The sequence below is a fragment of the Neopelma chrysocephalum genome, unplaced genomic scaffold (assembly GCF_003984885.1).
Source record: "Neopelma chrysocephalum unplaced genomic scaffold, ASM398488v2 Primary Assembly neopelma1_96780, whole genome shotgun sequence".
Lineage (NCBI taxonomy): Eukaryota > Metazoa > Chordata > Aves > Passeriformes > Pipridae > Neopelma > Neopelma chrysocephalum.
Genome location: NW_020925424.1, coordinates 1,036,385 through 1,058,213, shown reverse-complemented (window position 1 = coordinate 1,058,213; position 21,829 = coordinate 1,036,385). Strand labels below are relative to the sequence as shown.

The 21,829-nt window shown below is 40.2% G+C and overlaps 1 protein-coding gene across 1 annotated transcript in view; it reads left to right on the top strand.

Annotated features, from left to right (window-relative positions):
- ADAMTS12 (ADAM metallopeptidase with thrombospondin type 1 motif 12) overlaps nt 1-21,234 on the top strand; it is a 141,056-nt gene extending 119,822 nt beyond the window's left edge. The window contains exons 18-24 of the mRNA XM_027709467.1: nt 2,822-3,032; nt 5,638-6,786; nt 11,374-11,526; nt 14,036-14,209; nt 15,953-16,099; nt 18,123-18,276; nt 20,277-21,234. Coding sequence (XP_027565268.1) covers nt 2,822-3,032; nt 5,638-6,786; nt 11,374-11,526; nt 14,036-14,209; nt 15,953-16,099; nt 18,123-18,276; nt 20,277-20,512 — 2,224 coding nt within the window. The 3' untranslated portion in view covers nt 20,513-21,234. The remainder of the gene's footprint in view (nt 1-2,821; nt 3,033-5,637; nt 6,787-11,373; nt 11,527-14,035; nt 14,210-15,952; nt 16,100-18,122; nt 18,277-20,276) is intronic.
- The last annotated feature ends 595 nt before the right edge of the window (nt 21,235-21,829 follow it).

The window sequence follows — 21,829 nt, the reverse complement described above, 5'->3', positions numbered from 1 at the left end:
TTCCATCAGGCTTCAGTTTCTGTCGGCTTGTCCCAGTCTCTCACCACAGTCAGCACAGCTACCTACTGGTTTTCTTCTTTCTGACAAGTGGATGGTAGATGTTTTGCATTCTGGGCTTTGCCTTTCTTCCCCTTTGTCTGAGACACCACAGTTCAGGTCCTCACCAGGGACCATGAAGAGACAAGAGGGCGCATGTGTCCATGCCAGGTTTCTCATTCTTGAGTGTTTAAGGGATGTGCATGTACCTTAGAATGAAAACAGGAAAATGCAACATCAGAAATTTTAGTTACTGATAAGAATAAACTTCCAGTTAGAGCAAGTGTTTCGAAGTGTGTGTGGTAAGTGTGGCGTCAGATAATTAACTGGTCGGCTCACCTGTACTGTTACCTGCACTGAGTGAGGAAGAACTCTACAGAGGAAGCTAAGTGGTTAAATGTAGCTTTCGTTTGACCACGAAGATGCAATAGGATAAAATCTTACTTCTGGAATTTTCTAACTGCAGAGCACCTTACTTTCTTCCGTGACTTTTAGAAAGTGTTTGCTGTGATAGTTAATCACACACCATTACTGCTGCTCTGTGGTAAGCTCTGATAATTTATTGCTAGGAGTTTGATATTTAAACCTGCAAACTGTTGAACCCTTACTCAGAGCCATTTGAAAATGGTGAGGAGGATAAGGGGTGTCAGCTTAGGATGTCTGTAGCTTGAAATACGTTATCTGGTTCCATTAAAATTAATAGAGCAATACACATTTTTAAGTTCCATTGTGCTGAAATGTCAGCAATTTACAAGATTGTAGAAAAGATAAAATTGGAAAGAAGATGCAAGAGGTGAAAACAACCCTGAAATGGCTTGATTTAGGTGGTGATAATATATTCTCCTCTTGTTTATTGCTGTGTTCTGCTGAGGTGTGCTCACTTTTTCTCTTTAAGTACTTTAACTACTTTAGTTTTTCTTTATTGTTTGAAGAAGCCTGGAAGAGCAAAAAACAATCCAAAGGAGGGCAGGAGGAGGACAAAAATATTTTGGCCGTTTTGTTTTTGTTTTTTTTAATTGCAGCAGTGTCCAGAAGCCTTGCCACAGGGTTGCACTGGGCTGCATTTTAGAACATGTAGCAAAGGGCTTCTAGGGTAATTTAAAAGGAAATGCTGTATGTACAGATAACTAAAGAGAAGAAAAATAGGTGTAGGTACTGAAAAGAAGACCTTATGTTTGCACAAATAAGCTGTAGCATGACTTGATTGCTCTCAGTCCTGGTTGTCTTTGTTGTTTTTTTAATTATAAGGAATAGATATCAGTGCCTTCCAAATCAGTGACAGCTCACTTGCATCTGAAGAACAAATTAATTAAGGAACATGGAAATCAGAGTGGAAAGGGGAGAGGGATTATCAGCAAACTGAAGAAACCAGAAGTGCAGTAAGATGGGAGACAAATCAAGGAGCAAAAACTATTACAAATCTGGATGTCGAACTTCAATCAGTTTATCAGAATGGGATTATTTTTTCTCTAAGTTCATGGACCTTAAAAGGAGAAAAAAAAACCCCAATATAATGGTATTCGTTGCAAGCCAGAAGCAATTTTTTCCTGCCATTTTGTCTAGAAAGGCATTTTCTAAATATATCCCTGCTTTATTTTCATTGTAAGGCTTTGTCATGACCTTCTTCAAAGCTCAGGAACAAGTAATATTGTCTAGGAGCTTTTGTGGTTTAGAGTTTACAGGCTTTTTATACAGCATCTTGAAGTTATGTACATGCCCAGGGCACTCTAAACTGGAAGGAGAAAGACTTTTCTTGGTTTGATTTTTTTTTCCATTTTTTTAAGTGTAAAGGTAAATCTTTAGGCAAACACAGTTAATGTCAATGCTTCTCAAATCATAAAAACCCAGAAATTTTTTGCTCTCCTTTCTTATGGAAGATAGATAAGCAGGTACTAGATCCACTCTGGGTCAGCATGAGAAAAAATAGGTGGATGAAGCTGGAGAAAGGCTAAGGTAAACCAAATACAAAGGGGATGGCTCTTTTCAGGAAGGTATTTTGCATTGGAAAATACCGCACTGGAGGAAACCGTTATCTTTAATTTGGTGGAACATTGCATGTGTCTTCTACACTATGGAAGACTGACTTTAATCAGGAGAGGGACGCATAAGGGTTTTTTTTTTTGCTTCATGAAGGAACAAAGTACAGAAAAGTCCAGTCTAGTGCAGACCTGGACACAAGCCCCAGAGGGAGAGCGCTGCAGGGCACTGTCCCTTTTGGGTGCAGGCAGCATAGCTCTGACTAACCTGTTTTTGGGGTTGTGTGCCTCACCGCTTCCTCTTGTGGAGGTAACACAGGGCCAGTTTGAGCAGTTATGCAGTACTGGAGACTTAGATGTGTAAGGAGATCTTCTCTACCTCTGCTGTCATTACAGACCCTCCAGTGATTCTTATTTGTTAACTCCTCTGTACTGAGGTAACAATAAACAGATAAACAATGGGATACAGTTAAGAGATTACTTGCTTAAATAGACTTGCTAGCAGTTCCTCAAATTTGAATTTGAAAGAGTATCTACTCAGTGGATTCTTACACTTCAGGAAACATAATACTCAGTGCCTACCTCTGTCTGGGAATCCTACCTACTTCTGTCTTCTATCTTTCAGTGACTGCCTGGTATTAGAGCACAAGGGAGATGGGAAAGCTTGAATGATCTGGACTTAATGTGAAGAGCATGTATCTGCACTCAGATTTTAAGTCACTGATTCTTTTTCTTGTGGTCTCTAACCTTTTTCTTAATGTGCTTTTGGTGGGTTGTTTACTGATGTTTCTCACCCCCCCGGTTTTCAGGTGGTGGGCAGGGGAATGGCAGAAATGTTCAACCACATGTGGCCCAACAGGCCAGAAGAAGAGAACTGTACTTTGCATCCAGACAGTGGGATCTGATGAGCAGGCACTGGCTGTCACAGAGTGCCAGCACCTGCTTAAACCAAAGACCCATCTGTCATGCAACAGAGATGTCTTGTGCCCGTCTGACTGGACAGTGAGCAACTGGACTGAGGTAAATTCATATTTTTTTCCAAATGACCTGTTATAGTCATCAGAGGGGACCAACAACTGCTATTTTGCTTCTATTAAATAATTTTTTTGTTTGTTTAACATATCTTCACAAATCTTTGGTGCAGAAGAAGAAAAACTGCCCTGCTTGCTAAATACCTCAGGAGGTGTTCCTTGCTAACTGTTTCTTGACTTGCTGAGCTTTTGGGACTGTAGAACAGAGCATGGTTGAGTGCTAATAAGTCTGTGTGACACTCATGGCTGTTGTGGACCAGACTGGGGGGGAGGTTCTACGTCATATCAGTAGGCCTACAAAGAAGTGTTTTTACATTCTTTCCATTTCTATCTCTTGTATTCATGACTCTACCTTTCTTCCCATAGCTTGCAAACTTTGGAGACGTGGGAATTGTTCAAAGCTGTGCCAGGGGAGGTTCAGGCTGTACACTGGGAAGCATTTCTCTACTAGGAGGGTGGTCAAACACTGGAACAGGCTTCTTAGAGAGGTGTTTGATGCCCCCGGCCTGTCAGATTTTAAGAGGAATTTGGAAAATGGCCTTAACAGCATGCTTTAACTTTTGGTCAGCCATGAAGTGCTCACGCAGTCGGACTAGATGATTGTTGTGGGTCCTTTCCGAGTGAAAACACTGTATTTTCTTTTTTTTTTTTAAATTTTTGAAAATTCCTCTGTCTCCTTCTTTCTCCTCTTTTTTTTTCACTAGACTCACTGTTGTGAGAACAGTCACATAATGAGCTAATAAAATTTTGTGGTAGTATTGGTTTGGTTTATGCTGCTCACATACCATCATCAGAGAATGTTGATGGTTTTGTTAACTGAGCAACCACCATGTTTTAAATGCCTGTGAGAACTTAGAGTGAGGTTACATGACTAGCAGTACAATTATATAGAAATGGCATGCTGCTGGTACTCATGTGCCTTTGGATTATATTTGCAATTTACTGAGAAAAGTCAATTTCTACATCTGTAGGAACCGGAGAGGGAGTGTAGGACAGACTATTTCACCTGCACAAATGACAGAATTGTTAGGAAACTTGTAACTCCAAAATGTTCCTTATTGGTGAATGTAAGAGAGAGATTTTACACAGGTGAAACTTCCTGTTGCTCAGAACTTATCTGTCTGTTAGAAGATCCTTCTGTGTCTTATAAATTAAACATACTTAATTAGGCACATAATGAGGATAGAGTGTTGTAGGCATTCTGAAATCTCTTTTTCGTACATGGCTGTAATCTAAAGCAGAGATTTTCAAAACTAATTCTGGGAGACAGGCACTACCCCAAAAAATTAATAAGGTTGGATATTCCTTTTAACTCCCTTGAATGTTGGTACAAATCATGCTAGCAGCAAAGTCTGATAAAATAAGAGAGTTGTGTTTTTGTTTAAGCAGCAACATAGTGTTAGTTGTTGTTGTCTTCCTCAATGAGCAAAATCCTTTACTGAATAACTTCAGAGGCCAGATAGCAGCTGAGGTGAATTTGCACAGCTCTGAATAACTGAACATGCTATTCATCTGGAAGTGCAAGGACGCCAGACAGAATAGCTAATGAACTTACCTACTGTGAGGCTACTCTGCTTGCTTCCCTGCTCCTGTTGCTGCAGAGCTGATGTTATTTTACAAGTGTGAACAATAAAGAGTGTCCCAGTAACACAAGGTCATTGGTGTTTTACTGCCCTGTGACCTAGCTTTAAAAAAAAATTAGATGTGTCAGGGGCATTAGAGTGCTGCAAAAGGAGTGTTCATCACTTCATGTCGGGCACCTGGTTATAAACCCCCTAAGTTAGCTGGTCAGGCTCCCTCATATCCTAGGAAGAACTCCTCCAGTAGGTTGTTTGTAACATCTACATTCATACTCAGCCAGTCATCCAGCCTTAGTACCTCAGACCAGAGAGGTGTGATTTCACAAGGTCCTTAGAGGAGCAACAGCTTCTGAAGTCATGGCTGTGCCTGTGGGCCTGAGAGTGAAAAACATCACAGAAAAACCAGGTCTCTTTAGCTTCCAGCACCCTTTATACACAGCAGTGCTCCCATTTAAATAGAAGCCAGATAGGTTAATTACTTTCAGTAGTCTGTAATTGAAGAGGGACATGCTAGCAGCTCTGGCAGCACTTGGTGGTTGCTCCATGGATGAATGAAAAATCTGTTTCATAAAGTCAACAAGGGTGTGTGAGCTGCATGGATCATCAGAGCAGGTTTGGGGCACTGTAAACAGCACCGAGCCAGTCAGATGTGGGTCTGATTGCAGGTTTTTAGTCTGGTTTTTTATAACCCTGGTGGAAAAAGTGTTGGCTAGATGGCTATTATGAGTCAACGAAGAAGTCAAAATCTGTTGTATTACTTTCATGTTTTGTCTTTATTGTGTAGTCTTTTTTTCACTGCTGTTTCCTCAAGGTGACATTTATTGTTCTTAAAATTTGGAAAGAACTCCGTGATAGCAGAACATCACTAGAATGAAGCGCTTGTTCTTCAAGAAAAGCTTTTTAAATGATTATTTATAATGATGCTTCTGTATTATAAACAAATGCCATCTGATACTTATTGATATGTGCGGCAGAATGAAGAGGGGATGTGTATTAATTCTATTTCACTTGCAGTGCACAGTTACCTGTGGTGGTGGAATAAGGACTCGTAATGTCACTTGTGCCAAAAATAGTGATGAGCCATGTGATAGTTCCAAGAGACCAAACTCTAAAGCCCTGTGTGGTCTTCAGCAATGCCCTTCTGCTGGAAGATTCCTGATGCCCCCACTGGCACCCAGAAGAGGCAAGATCATAATCAGAAAAACAACTACTAATCCCGAACGGAATCTTCCTCGCAGGATACTCAGACCAAGCCCAAGGTCCTACACAACAACAAAAACACCCAGGCCTGAAAGTGTAACTCCCTGTTTGCCTACACCCTCTGGTTTGGGTAATGTCTCAGAAAAAGAGGGAACAGCCGACAGAACAATACAAAATAATTTTACTGGACCGAGTGATGCTTACAATTATCCAGTTGTTTCTACTGAAAACAGTTCATATCAAAATACTACTTCATGGCCTATTTATAACAGCTTAAGTACTAAAATTATAAGGCATTCCAAAAATACTTCTGAAAGTGAGCCAGTTTCTACTAAAGAGAGTGAGATGCACAGAAGTGAGGACACTCCTGTTTCCTCGTTTACTAGTAGTCCAGAAATAACTTCCAGCTATGATTACTTAACCGAAGAGTCTGATGACATTGATGGGCCTCTTGGAGTCAGCAGGAAACCAGCTGATCTCTTTTACAGCACAGAACTCAATTCTGAAATCAGAACCAGAAGCACAACCCTAGACACTGCCTCTCCTGTCCTTCAAAATGAGAGCGTGACTCCCCAGTCTCCACCAGCATCTCACCACCAAGACCCTTCTATGTTCCTTCTTGTTAACAGAGCAGCACAAGGGCTGGCATTTCCAACAACAGCAAACTATATCAGCCTGCAGGTTGATGTGCCAGTTGTAGAAGTAAGTACCCCACAAACACCAGTTGCAGAAACGCCCACAGTGCTTGGACATGTACCAAGAGACAAGAATGACGACAGAAAAGAAGTAAAACTGCCTGACACGGTCACTACCAGCACGCAACCCTCAGCTCTTGAGCACGCTCTGAGGAACCAAAGTGCAACATCTGAGGGTGTTTTAGTGAATGTCACAGAAAACAGCCATATAACAGCACCCAACAGTTTGCCTGATGATGCCTACTGGATAGTAGGCAACTGGAGTGAGGTAAGTTGTTTTTAGCTTGTAAAAGTGGAGAGTGTGAACAGCTGACTGACCCATTGCTGAAATGAAACTTCTTAGTTTGTCATGATTATCTGAAATCAGTACCATACATTCATATGAAATACTTGACACAAAAGAGTTGGTAAATTGGGGGATCTAGATTGCTTACATAGAGTGAATATAGTCATCAGGGGGCCTGGCCATATATTACAAACTTTTACTTAATATCCTTCCCATTGTAAAATTTTATTTTTATGTAAACAGGGTTCTTTTTATGTGAATGGATTTTATATGCTTGAAATCATGGTACCTAAAGTGAAAGACTAATTATCTCATTCTTCGAAGGCCTTTTTTTACCAAGCTAAACAGAGTCAAATCTGGAAACCTCCTTGAACTGATCTGCCTCTGTCTCAGTATTGATGGAGAAGTTCTGTTTCTCTGTACCTGCTTGCCCTTAGCTCTACCTGGAATGATTCAAAATTATAGAATTGCAGAATTGCACGGCCCAAAAGGACAGCAAGAGATGACTTAGTGTATCCCATGGCAGTGGAGGCACATCTAGACCACTGAGATCGTGTTGGTGTCCTCTGTCTGGATGCAGCCAGTGGGTAAGACCCCTGAGCAAGAGCAGGCTGTCACCACCACATCAGTGGTTGTTCAGGACGTGTGTTCCTGATGGCAGTTTGATGTTTCATCTTGTGTCTTCCCATGGCCGGGTGAGAACGGCCTTAGCTTCCCATGTTCTGGTGAGACACGTGAAGCATTTCCTCCTGGACATGCCTGAATACCTGCATTTAGAGCTGCTTGGGTGAAAGAGCCTACAATAGAATTTCAGGGGAAAGGCTGTACCCCCAAGCCCACCACAGCCTGAGCAGAGGTCTAACATAGAGATGCTACAGTCTGTCCTAGTCGTTCATTATCTACCTTAGAAATATTTTCCTTGTACATAGCCAAAATCTTCTGTACTAAAAAGGAAGATTCCTTTTTTTTACATAAAGACTGTGAAGGAAAATTTTCTTCTTAATAACTGTTCTGAGGTCCAATTTCTAAATTCTTTTCAGATTTTCCTTGTGTTTTCTAAATATCTGGTGACTTTGTTTTTCTCCTCCGGACTTGCTTCAGTTTCATCACATATTTCTTCGTCAGTGACATTCATTGTGGCCCCAGCTGACACATGGCAGATAAAATTGAATAATTGCTATTGTTTTATTTATTACTGTCTTTGTGAATGCTGGAATCAGATTTGTCTTATTTTGTAACCATCTCACTTTCACTTATTGAATTTGTGGTCCGTTGTAAAGTCTGCATCCCTTAATACAATATTTCTAGATCAGCAGATGTCAGATGTTCTCAGTTATGTTTGAGAGCTATATATATGAATGTGTATGTGCGTATATATATATGTATGTATAAAAAGTTTTCCCTAAATGCAGTATTTGGCATGTATTTTTGAATTTCACTGTTTTCTTATAGTTTTTAATGTGGTGAGGTGTCTTTGAATTCAGATTTCAACATTCTTGGCAACTCTCCCTACTTGTCATCATCTGCATGTATTTTAAGCGCATGCTATCTTTCATTATTCAGTTAGCTAATGAAAATACCGAAGAGAGCCTGGCTTTGGACAGAGCCCTGCAGGACTATGTTTGAAGTGTCAGTTCATTACGACACTGAACCAATGAGGACCACTTTACTACAGTTTTTCAGTTAGCTGAACACCAATCTTGTAATTATTTCACCTGGACTATATTTCCATCATTTACTAAAAGAATGCTTTATACAGACATGTAAAAATGCATCATGTCATCTGGCTCCTTTTCTTCATTGAGCCATGTACCCCTGTCCAAGCAGGGTATTAGACTCGATTGAATAATTTCTTCTAGATATGCCCATGTGGGCTTTTCTGTTGCTTTATCATTTTTGTTAGTATTTGCCATTTTGATCTTCACTATTCAGTAATTTGTTTTTTATGTTCTTGTGAGGTCAAGTTGGGTGAAGCATTCCATTAGACCACAGGTAGGACTTTTTCTTTTCCTAAAAATAATTTGAAAGATATTCTTATCGAATCCTTTGGGACTTTTCCAATCTATAGAAAAAATAATTCTCAACAGTTCAAAGTTATTGAGGAACACTTAAATGAATGTTTAGATAAGGTCAATATATTTGGTTTCAGAGAATTGATGGAATCAGTTTGAGGATACTTAATATATCTAACTTTGCTATTCTTTAATGATTTGGTAATCTTTTGCTATTCTTGTGAAAGCTATTGTATCTGTTAAAATTAACTTTATAGAAGGTGTGTCACGTTTAACTTTTTTTTTTTTACAAATTTGAAGAAGGAAAAGTGATGAAAAAAGAGAATTTGTGGAATCTCCATCCTTGGAGATTCTGAAGCCATCTGGACATGGTTCTGGGCAGCTGTCTCCAGGTGGCCCTGCATGAGCAAAGGTCCTTTCCAACCTCAACCATTCTGTGATTCTATTAATAAAGTCAGCTGTTATCTTTCTCATGAAATAAAAGTTAGCTATTTCAGACACATACCTTGATTCTAACATTCACAGAACCTTTTGTTTTTGTTCATTACCTTTAATTTTTAATCTACAGTTTTCTGACTTTATTTTTGCTCTTTCTATATACCTGTCCTTAGTAAAACTTTGTGGGTGTTTTTAGCTGACATCTGTCCAAGGCATTGCTATTTCAGGACTAGTGCATCTGCTTAGATGAACATCTTGCTATACTCTCTCTCTTTCTCTTTTAGTAACTGCCAATATTCTGACATTTCTGTGCTCTTTATGATACATCTATACTAGTAAATAAATAGTGCCCAAGAATAGTGATAGTCACTGAGATGGAATGGTATGACGTCCTGTACCAGTGCTGGCACTTGCCTCCCAAGGGAGAGCACTAATGTGAGTAGGGCAAAACAGTGCCCAATTCCACTGATGCTTCTGTCTGTAACTTCTACTTTCTTTCCTATTACTTTCCCAGGTCATTCTGGGCTGTCACTTTTCCCTTTCTAGGAGCTTTCTGGGTACCAAAGATAGCCCATTACCACCAGATCTGCTCATACTGCAGCTCTGCTATTGGTCATGAAAAGTCATCTGCACTTTCTCCCCCCGTAATAGACATCTACTATGACAAGAGGGAATCTTGGTTCCCAAATGACAAAAGGGAAAAGCAGTAAGTCTTCACAAACTTCAGATCAATCTGTCTCCTTTATGTAGCATAAAACAGCAGTCAAGAAATCTAAGGCTTTATGCTGGAGTGTGTTTTGTGCTGCACTGTTTGCAGCATCATGCATTTCCCTCTTGACTCTGTACCTGCACATAGCAGGTTTTGAAAGAACCCTGCTGTGTTTCACCTTCCTCAGACAAGAATACAAAGCTTTTATAAGTATGACCTACCCAGCACCATCCCTGCAGCTGTCTTTGATCTTCTCATGTGTGCTCAGAATGGGGCTTTGGTCAAAGACTGAGCACCCCTTCAGTAAAGTCTTGGTGTTGTCAGACTGGCCTAGCAGAGCTGAGGAAGCCATCAAACAGTCAGCAAGCAAGACAAAGGCAGTCCATCCTCTCAGGCAGAGAAATTGTCTTGGATAGATATGTCACTAGGCAAAACTTAACAGTGGTATGCATTTCCCTTTAACGGGACCCTTGTACACATGTTCCAGGAATCTCCATGTCTTCAATGTTGATTTTTTTCCTGCCTCATCTTCAGCTTAGGTTTCCTTATTTTTCCAAGACCACTTACTCAGCTTTCCCACTTCCACAAAAGGAGTTCAAACCAAACAATAGCAGTCGCTTTCTGCATCCTTTTGCTGACTTAGTCCAAGATTATTTATGCTGTTTCTCATGCCAGCTACAGGTTGCTTGGTGTGTTGGATTTGATTCTGTATGTATAGTTGTTCACTGTCCCTCCCTTTTTAAGGGAGAAAAAGGTAAATGGATATCTCCAGCCAATCTTCACCCCTTCCTGCTTCAGAATACAATGACAGTGTTTGACTTTTTTGTGAGAAGTGTGCATTCTTGGGATCTGGACTGGAATAATCAGTTTTCTCTTACCTCAGACACCAAAATCCTCTCAAATGTTGAAAACACTCAGTCCCTTCTTGAATTAATAATTTTAAAACATCTTTTTGCTGCACATTTTTTGCAAGATTCTCACATTTTATTTAAGATTTTCAGCATCATGCTCTTAATTTACTGGCTATCTCATGAGGAATATTAGGGATAGAGAGGGAGCAATACTGGAGATTGGATGCAATTACACTGTACATCGGATCCCCAAAGATAAGAGAAGAAAACAGTGGAACAGCTGGTACAGATTTAGAGTGTCTCAATAAGAAGGAGTTTGCCAAAGAAGAGAATTGCATAGTATAAATCAAAATTGGTACCATCTTAACAAAGCAATAGAAAGCCCTCTTTCAGACCATTAAGTAAAATTCAGGTGAATTTGAAGTCTTCTTTTGAGTTTCTCAGATAACCTAGGTCATCTAAAATGGCTCTAGATATTTATATTTAGATTCCAGGATTGTTTCCAAATGATGTATTAATGTTGAGTTTGCCCCTTGGCTTTCCTCTTACCCTTCTGCAGTGCTCCACCACCTGTGGAATGGGGGCTTTCTGGAGACTGGTGGAGTGCAGCAGCAGGAACACATCTCACTGTCAGCACATCAAAAAGCCTGATCCTGCAAGAAAATGTTATCTCCGTCCATGTGCTAGCTGGAAAACAGGAAATTGGAGCAAGGTAACTTCATTCAGAGCTGTGTGTGAACAGTAAGCTTGCAAATTTCAGTGGGTAGGAAATTCTAAGTACTTCGTTTTTAAAGCAATTATTTACTCAGTGGTAATGCATACATGGTTCCCAGTTGACTATTCAGCACTAATTTTCTGATTTCCTGACCAAGTTATATCAAGAAACACATCTGCTATGAATTTTGTTCTTCCTGTGGTGGGTTGTACTCATTAACTCTTGCATCTAGAGCCAAAGCAGGACTCACTGTTCATGTTCTGTGGAGGTTGTAGGGCAAAGCTTACATATTTGGTTGTGGCACCTTTTTGATCTCTGCCTCCAGAGGCACCTCCTAATTTTAAGAAGCAGTGGGAATTTGGAAGAAGGAGTTATCATGTTCCTATTCACCCTTGTCACCATATGTTATCTCTTATGTGACATGATCTGTTCCCCATCCATTTAATCTCTAATTTTTACATTAAAAAATGAAAGAATATGGTACTGGGAAGAATGCCTACTATGTATAGGGCCCTGTTTGATCCTAGTTGTATACCCATGGCTTGGTCAAGGGAGAGAATAGTGTCCAGGGTGGCAAGTGGAGCCCAAGGAATTGTGTTTGTCTTACGTTTTGGTATTTTAAGATGCATGATGGACACCTGGGAGGACTTTGGTGACTTCTTGAAACTTACTACATTTTGTCTTCATGCAGTCTAAAAATGGAGTTTTAAACAGCTGGTTATTTTTTATGACTCAAAAGAGAAAACCTACAGAATTGTATGGAAATAATGTCAATTTAATAAAGAGAAAGATACTCTTTTTCAGTACATATCATTTTTGTGGTCAGTGTTGTTGCCATTGGGCTAGAGGGGAGATTCAAACAAAGAAAGGGTTATAATTACAAAACCTGTGCTATATTATTAAGCTCTTTGACATAGAATTGATTTGTACAGGAATTACATGCCTGTTCAGGAAGTTCAGGAAAGGCCAAGGCTTTACATAACTACATTTAAGCCTTCGAAATTCATTTTAAATGATACATAGACACTGTGCAGTCCCATTTACAGTAGGGCATATTTTACCTTCACTTTTTCTTCATAAATGTCATTGCTCTTGCAAGAAATGAATGATAGTTATGTCAAAAAAAGTATCTAGAAATAAGGCTTAATGGTAAAATATTATGGGACACAAATTTTTAAAAGTGTCAGTCCAATTGTGAAAACAATTTAAAGCAAAAGGCTTTTCCTAACAGATTTCTATTGTGTTACTCACCCTGTTTCCCATAAATTGAACTAGACAAACCTAATTACAATTTAATATATAAAAATTACTAACATTTGTTTGCTTTACAAGTGAAATTGTTTTTTGTTACTCATTTCAAACATTCTTAAGGCACCTTATCATAGCAAGATGGCTATGTTCCTCTACTAGTGTAGTAGAGCTTCTTTTGTTCCTTTTTTTCTCATCTAATTCTCCTCTTCCCTAAAAGAAAGGTGCTTCAGACTAGATCTTACAGTCTGAGTTTAATACTAGGTATACCTCGCACATATTTTGGGGCAGTTGTACTCATTTTTTTACACAGTCACTTCTGTTCACTGTTTTTATCCAGAGTCTACAAGAGTATGGATTCCCTCCCCATCCATTCTTCATCTCCCATGGGAGGTATTATGTTCAAATTCTTTGCTCAGCTGAAGAGTGGTTATTTATGCAGAGGAGAACAGCATTAGCTGCTGTTGCAGCGTGGTGGCAAAGGTGAAAGCTGATCTGACGTTACTCAGTGGTGTAGTTGGAATTGGATTTAATTCTCGATGAAGTCAAAATGTGTATTTTTCCTTATCCTTTGAGTAGAAAATTCACTTCTTCCTCAACAACAGGAGAGCCCCTGAGCTTTGGTGTCTGGGGACAGGACCTGGTGATGCTGTATGAGGCCTTGGAGCAAGCTCCAGAGAGAAATAAGAGGCTGGAAGAGCTTGCTCAGCTTACCGGCAGAGCTCTAAACTGAGAAGTGATTTCACAGGCTATGAATGAGGCTCAGGGTGCCTCTTTTCTTTCCCATTCTCTCATGCCCAGGCTGCTCTTGGAGTATGGAACCTCCTGGTGCCATGAGGAGCAAGGAACGTGAGAGGGGGAACTGCTGCTCCCTCCCTCCCTCCCTCCTTCTGAAACAACTGAGGAACTGACAATCTCCTTGCATACAGAATTCATTTTTTGTATTTGTTACATTATAACTCTTTCACTGTGACATTTTTGGAAATAGTGGTCAAGATTTCCCAATTAAATACACACACGTGTCATTAATGGACATGGCAGGGAAGTAAGGGAAGTACTTATGTGGCATGTTCCAGTTTGCTATGATGAGACCCAGAGTGTTTAAGCCTTACAACAGGTTGTTACTATGGTAAATTGGAAATTTCCTCTGTTCAGGATGCTCAGAGCTCAGGCTGTCCTGCTCCTCTGTGATTGGGGAAGGTACAGCCCCTCAGCAGAGCATCATTTGGAGATGTGCCCCTTTCTGTTTTGTGTACAGTGCTCTGCGAACTGCAGCGGCGGCTTCAAGATCCGAGATGTTCTCTGCATTGATGTCCGTGAGAAGCGACTGCTCAGGCCTTTTCATTGCCAGTTACTCGGATATAAACCACAACTCAGCACTAGGTGTAACACAGAGCCTTGCTTGCAGTGGCATGTGGAGCCCTGGAATAAGGTATTGTCCTTGAAAAGAAGCTTTGGAAATGAGCAACTACCTGTCAGGTAACAGTGACTCTCAGATCCTGTGCTCAAACTTGTGCTCAAAGGAAGACACACAGCTGGTGTGTACCACTCTGCAGTCCTGGTGTATGGTTACAGCAAGAATTAGCACAGACGTTCATCAGACTTCCCCAAATCATTCTTAGGATTGCATGTAATACACAGCCAGAGCTGTAAATCTCCATACCCTGAAAGAGAGTAGTAGATGGCCTGGAAAAAGATTTGTTTTAGCTATTCTATTGGATCAGTAAATGTGGTTCATTTAGATTAATCCCTTTTGCTGCCATTTTAATGTTGCTTTCTCATTATGGTGTATTTAAAATTTTCCTTTCCCTTCAGATTTTGGGCTAAAATTTTTTAGAGCCGGAAACTTAGGCCAGACATAAGATAAATCTGACTTTTGGGTCCTTTTGTAATATAAATCTGTTCCAATGAACTCATAGGCAGCCAGGTACATATTTGTGTCAGCTAAAGCACATGTTCTGATTACATTTTAGCGTTTACTCCCACTAAAAGCAGTTCTGGAGAAAGCACCATGACGTTTGCAGCCCTCTGGACATGATGCTTTTGGATTTCAAGGGAGGTGATCACATTGTTCTTTGCAAGACATTGATAAAACATACCTGCAAGAAGAAGACCAGGATGTGTGATTTCTGTCAAACTAATCAGCAAAGGTCAAAAAAATAAAAATAGCCAAATGATTACACCTGTTTACCACTTAAATTTTTTTAAAGAAACACTAGTCAAACCCTGACAGTTGTCCTCATGCTAAGGACACTGGATACAATTGGATTGAAAAGGTTAATTTACCAGATGTCAGACAGAGTGCTCTGTCCATAGGGATTCAGTTGCTTGTAGGACAGGATGCAATTGCTTGTAGGACAGGAACAATGCATTATTCAAAGTACATCTGGCACATTGTTTCATGCCACAGTGTGAAATACTTTGTGTATTTCAAGCAGGCTCTGCTGCAGACAAAGTGAAAAAATAATAAAAAGTCAGTGGATAAGTAATACTGGAATGTGGACAGAAGAATCTTTAAAAAATAACTTAGGTCACTGTCTTTGTAGTGTATATATAAAATACATATACGTATATAGTATATATATAATAAAAGTAGACTCTTTTATTGCCAAATAGTTCATTTATTGTATGGACTGGGTAAATTTTAATGTCCCCAGCCACCTCATAAAATGAGATGCTGCATCTCATGAACTTGTTCTGTCTTCAGTAAGTATTACAGAATAATCCTGCAGACATGTGACTTCAATCTGATTCTTGTTAGAGAAGCTACTGGTGCCAGTGATGCTGATGAGCAATTCTGTGTTGCCTGTTCTGTGTAGCCACTTCCATGCTGTCCTATAGTCCTTGCAATAATGCATGTCAGGAACAGCTTTTCCTCAAGTAACAGCTTATTTCCTGTCTCCTTCCAAGCATATGATGAAGTAAGTGTCTCAATGCAGAGCTTTTCTTCATGCCTAGACTTTAGGACTTGATGTGCAGGCTAGCCTGTACATCTTTCCAAATCCCATGGGTCAGTAACCCAGGATTCTTGTTAACTCTTGTTAACACATTGTGATAATTCTTGTTATCCACGTTTCTGAATGAACGTTTCCGAATGAACGTTTCCAACTGTCTTTATGGTCTGTTTTTGTGTTGTTACCCATTCCCACCTCTCATTGTGCCCCTCTTTTGTTAGTGTTCGAGAACGTGTGGTGGTGGCCAGCAAAAGCGACACATCTACTGCCCAGAAGAAGGGCACTGTGACTGGACCAAAAGACCTAATGCCACTGCATCCTGTAACAGGCAGCCTTGTACACAATGGATTAACCAGGCCTGGAGCCCGGTAGGATTCGGTTTATTTTTGGTTTAGCTTTTGTCATGAGTTAGCCTTATTTGGGCATATTATCCTTTTGTCTTTGAACCTCAGTGCCTGTGGCAAGGGTAGCTTCTTATTCACAGCTGAAGCTACAAATGAAGAACTTTTGAAAATATTACTAAACATTTCATAGCCAGCCCATCTCTGTTCCTTCAGCTTCCACTTTTTGTTGCTGCATTAGATGTTGTTGAAGGGCTGGAGTTTTTAACTTGTCTGATAATGACCAGTCTTCGCAAACGAAGATTTTGGGAAAGGTCTTTTACCTTTCCAGCCTGCGCAATGGATTTTTTAGGTGAGACACAGCCTGCGCTGAACTGAGCCCACCCTTTAATCCTAAGGTTCATCTGCCGGGGCCAAGCAAGCTTGGACAATGGCAGTGAGGTCCTCAGGACGTAGGTTTGTTTAGAGTGACCTTCTCATAGATGGATGGCCTCACAGGGCTAATGAGCTCCATCTGCCCGGGGGACTGGGAATCGAACCTGGGTCGCAGCGGTGAGAGTCCTGCATGCTAACCACTAGGCCACCAGGGGTCCCCTCTAATAAAAAAAGGAGATGTCATTTACATTCTTCCATTGCTCATCTGAAAGTTTCCACTGTTCAAGCTATTGGAGGGGGTTCGGTGATCCTTAAAGCAACTTTGTGGAATACTGGACTTGCCCACACGGAGAGAAAATCTGAGTTTTGACCAATAGCCTTCTACTTTAGCACCTGGAAATCTAATTGACAAATATAAGACATGTCTTTGGGGAACCTTCCAGTATCTGCAACACACATTTATTTATAAAGAAACTGGTATTTCTAATAAACCTTTCCCTTCAGTTTCCTTAATAAACACTGCATAATATTAAAAATATCTGCACAACAGAATAGAATATTGAAGGAATGCTAAAAGTGGGAGCCACAAATAGAGAAACCATGGAGACTCATGTAACACAGAAAATGTAATAAGTTGGTTTTGACACAAAGCCATTGCAGGGACATGACTATAATGTAATGTAGAGTTAGTGTAACACTTAAATATGGAAGTGAAATGCATAAAAGCAGCACCTGAATACAAAAAATTATACCAATTATTTTACTGATTTATCAATCCCATATTAATGTATTAATTATTAATTTTACTTTATTAAAATTATTTTAAACATCAATACAAAGTTGTTGCAAGAGTACCTAAGATCTTTTAATGGGCTTCACACCAGTACTATTGTGTCTTATGCACAGATATATACATCAGAGAAAGGATCATTTGCAGAAAAATTAGAGAGGTACCAGTGCTGTCTTCATCTCTGGTGTTTCATTAGCTGACATTCTCTGTCTGTCGAATTATTTATCTTGCTGGGCACTAAGAGAAAGCACTTATGATTAATTGGAAATCCCAGATGCTCTGGGAAGTCTGAAGAATTAAATACGTTTACAGAATAGTACAAGAATGTATTTTAAAAGTGTTCCTTTTTTATGGCCATCTTTTTGCAGCCAGAACAAGCAGCTGGCTGTTCTTTTGTGGTCATAAAGAAAGGATAACCACTGTGTAAATGTCACAAAAGAAACAACATTTCACTGAGGTTTTTTATAAATCTTATCTTGGTCATTTGTAGACATAACATTGGAATGATTATATATGTTTAACTTAGCGAGAAAACAGGATGCAAAAATTGTCCTAATTTGTACTAATTTAAAGTACTACTCTCTTATTTTGTAGGACTGATCATCCGCGTCCTCCTCAGTAGAAAACAGTCCTCTCCCCCTGGTTACACATTCCAAAATGCTATATTTATGCTATTTATCCTTCCACTGTATCCTCCCAAATCTGGCCACTATACACTGTGGAGGTGTCTGGGTAGAGCACACAGTACACAAAGTAGTGTAAAGTCATTGGTTCTGGATCATATGGCATTTATAGCCTCCTGTCCCATTACAGCGCAAATATTTGCATATTACAAAATTTCCATGTAAAAATATTTTTATATGTGTTAATATTACTTTCTTTCAGTGCACTGTTTCTTGTGGAGGGGGCATTCAGCAAAGAGCTGTGAAATGCGTGAATACAGAAACTAATGAAACTGAAGATGACAGTATGTGTGTGAACAAAGCCAAGCCAACGGAGCATCAGAAATGCAATCTGCAAGAGTGCAGGAAAAGTACAGGTATGGTAATACACCTGCATGAGACAGTTTCCAGAAAGCTCTCCATTTGTACTGAGATTCTTCAAAAACTGGGAACTGAATCTATCTACTCAATCTATTAACTTCTTTTGAGTACTGTGGGTTCAGTACTTACAGGTCAACCTGACCTGCTGCTGCTCTGCTCCTCTGTTGGCAGAACCATGCTGTTGTGTTCTCCAGCCCTCCTGGCCTTGTTCAGTCCTCTGAGCATGATGAGGAGTGCAGTCATGCCTAATTTATGATGCCACAACTAAATGAATAGGCCTGCTCGTGTTGGCCTATTTTAGGTAACTTAGACTGCATTGAGGACTGTGGAAGGACATGCAGTGTGAGTCCAAACAGATGCCATTTCTTAAGATAGATTCCCCCTGTGGAAACTGCAGATTCTGGACTGTGAGTGCAAGCAAGCAAATTCTTACAGAGAGACACTGTAAGGAAAATCAGTGTCCCACTGGGTGGGACTGTCCAAAATGAAGAGGTAGGGACTTAGGGTATCCTGTACCCCTCTTGTTCAAAGGCCCAGGAGTGCAGTGGTGTAGATGGTTAATAGCCCAGAAAAGAGGTGTCAGGGGAAGGAGGAAGCTTACAAAAGGGTACAAATCTTTATGTGTAGTCTGTGTACCGCAGTATCCAGCTGGTTCCCTTAGGTAAGAACAGCAAGAACTCAGAGTCCTTCTAGAAAAGCCTTCAAAAGCCTTTTGGAGGATGATTCTTCCCTCTTAGTAAGTCAGTGCTAGGAGTCTAATTTGGCAGTTGGACAAGGGTTTGACTCCTGAGGGCAGCGCAGATCTGACACCCTTGAGAGTGATGCATCACTCCTGCTGCTGTTCATAGATCTTTAGCACACGTTTTGCCCTAGGGTTGAATTGGTCTGCTTATTTCCTGTCCCTCTCATGTTCAGAAAGACAGAATCTAATAGATACTGCCTACACAGATTAGTACTAGTTATTAGAGTATTTCTGTGAATAAAACTCAAGTGGCCCATAAAACACAAGAAATGCCCTACTAGGTAGACCACTATTCCATGCAGCCAAACACTGTGTCACTTGGATTAAGAGTGGTTTGGCAAGTTCTTTTGCCAGTTCCCTCAATACTCTGGGGTGAATCCCATCAGGGCCCATAGATTTATGAGTGTCCACTTGGCATAAAAGGTCACTATTTCCTCCTGGATTATTGGGGCTTCACTCAGCTCCCCATCCCTAAATTCCAGCTCTGGGCCTGGGAATCCCAAGGACAGCTGTTCCAGAGGTTCACAGTGAAAAGAATCACTTTTATCTGTTTTGATCTGCCTTAATACTAGTTTTCATTGAGTTTCCCTAGTTCCAGTGCTGGGGCATTTGCTGAAAAACAGCCTTGCATTCAGATAATGCACCATTTTCCTGCTTTTGCACACCTTGTCTTCTCACAGCTGAGGATTCCCATTTCTAATATCTCAGTTTGGCACATGTCAGTTTATTAAAGCTACCACAGACCTATCAGCGCCATAGTACACACAGGACCAGTCCCTGTCTTATTCTAGTGCTGCAGAAATTGAAGCATAGCCAAGCTGAACGTGTAGTTGCACATGCTTTGTCTGTGCTCTCCTGCCTGCCCTTGCTCTGCATCACTCTCCCTGTCTTAAATGCAGTTACAAGAGTGCAAAAGTCCCAGGCTCACAAGTCATTGTTACTAGGCTTTCCCTGGCAGTCCTTATCAGCAGAAATGTTCAAGTGAAAAACATAGATCAGCTTTGTCTGCTGCAAAAGTAACGTCTTACTGAACAGCAACGAGTGCTGCATTTTCCAAGACAGAAGGTCATGTGTTCACTAAAAGATCCTAGAATTTCAGGGGGATCAAACTGATCTGTAATACAGAGGAAGAGAAAGCCATCATAAATAAGAGCCTTGATAGAACAGCAATGTCATAAAGCAGTTTAAAATTCTTGAAATACAGACAGTGCGTCAGAAAAATATAGCTAATTCTTCTTATCTTCTCCACCATAGGGCTGCCCTGCAGCAAAGACCAGCTGTCGGTTCACTTCTGTCAGAGGCTGAAAGGCATTGGCAAGTGCTTGCTGCCGTCAATACAGACTCAGTGCTGCTTCACGTGTAGTCAGCCCCGAAGCCGTAACAAAGCAAGATATGTGGATCAGCGAGGCCTCAGACAACAAAATTACACTAAATCTAGAAGAAAATCACCTCAAACCCAAGAAAACAACAACCAAGCAGCTTGGCACTAGCTTGGCACTGTCTTTCTTCTTTGAGTAGGGCTTCTGTTTACAGGTTTTACTTTCCTTATTTTTTTATGAACCATCCAACATAAATGAAAATCTGTGATCAAAACTGGGAAAACACATTGTCTAGGATTATGACTCCTAATTTACTGCTTCATTTTTTTTCCTCTCTGTAATAGTCCAAAAATTGTAACATAATTTGCAAAGTACCAGCAGCTAGTAATTCTTAAGCATGCATAGGTGCTAGAAACAAGCTTGAAAGAATTTTCTGATTGTTTTAATTGAATGTTTTACTTGTTCTTTCTTCCGTCTCTTTCCGAAACTGACTTGAAACACCAGTACTGCTTACTTAAGAGTGTTTAGTGAAGGAGGCCAGTTGGGCAGCAGAGACAGACTTGCACCATGGGCCAGTTCTCTTTGTGCCCACTTGCCTTTCTTTCTTAGGAATCCAGGTGAAGTGGCAGTGTTTCTCTAAAGTCATAAATTCATAAATTTAAAAGCAAAGTTTTATAATAACTGTTTGTGATAGGCTGAATTGAAACATTGGATTTTTCAGAAGAAAAGAAATCTTCATTTAGTACTTGATTGAACCTCTGAAGGATACCTCGGCCATAGCCTGTTCTCGCCACTTTTCTTTTGCTGCAAACGTCTTGCAGTAACCTGAAAACCCCATCAAATATAGGATGTTAAGTTCCCAAATATGTTTTAAGCAACATTTCTGGGTACCATAACATACCTTAGAATCATTTAGGTGGAAAAGATCAACAAGTCCAAACTCTAACCCAGCACTGCCAAGCCCACCACTAAATTACATCCTTAAGTGGCACATCTACATGTCTTTTTTACACATTTAGGAGAGAAACCAGCAATGTCTGTTAGACAGTTTTATACAGTGCGTTTGATAGAATAATTTCAGTATAAAGAAATAGTTTTGCTAGACAGACAAATCTTTTGCTAGACAGGCAATAACATTCTTAAGTCTCACATATCATCTGTAGTTCCTCTTCAAAATTAGCTATCCAAAGCCATTTGAAATCAGATAAAGCAAGCCTTCCAAGTCAAAACTGTGGCCAGTCTCCCTAGCTGCAGGTGTTCAAACACAGATGGTACAAGTCAGCAGGACATATAAAGCTATCAGGAAACTGATGCAGCATAGAGGTTGTACCAGATTGCTCTGCAGCAAAAATTCAACCTCAACATTTATCCTTTGGAAAGGGTATGTTGGTTGTATTCACTTCCACTAGTGTTACGTTAGTGGTCAGCTCCATTTAGTTCAAGAATATTACTGCTGCTGAACAGAGAAATCTGGTCCTCTAATGGTTT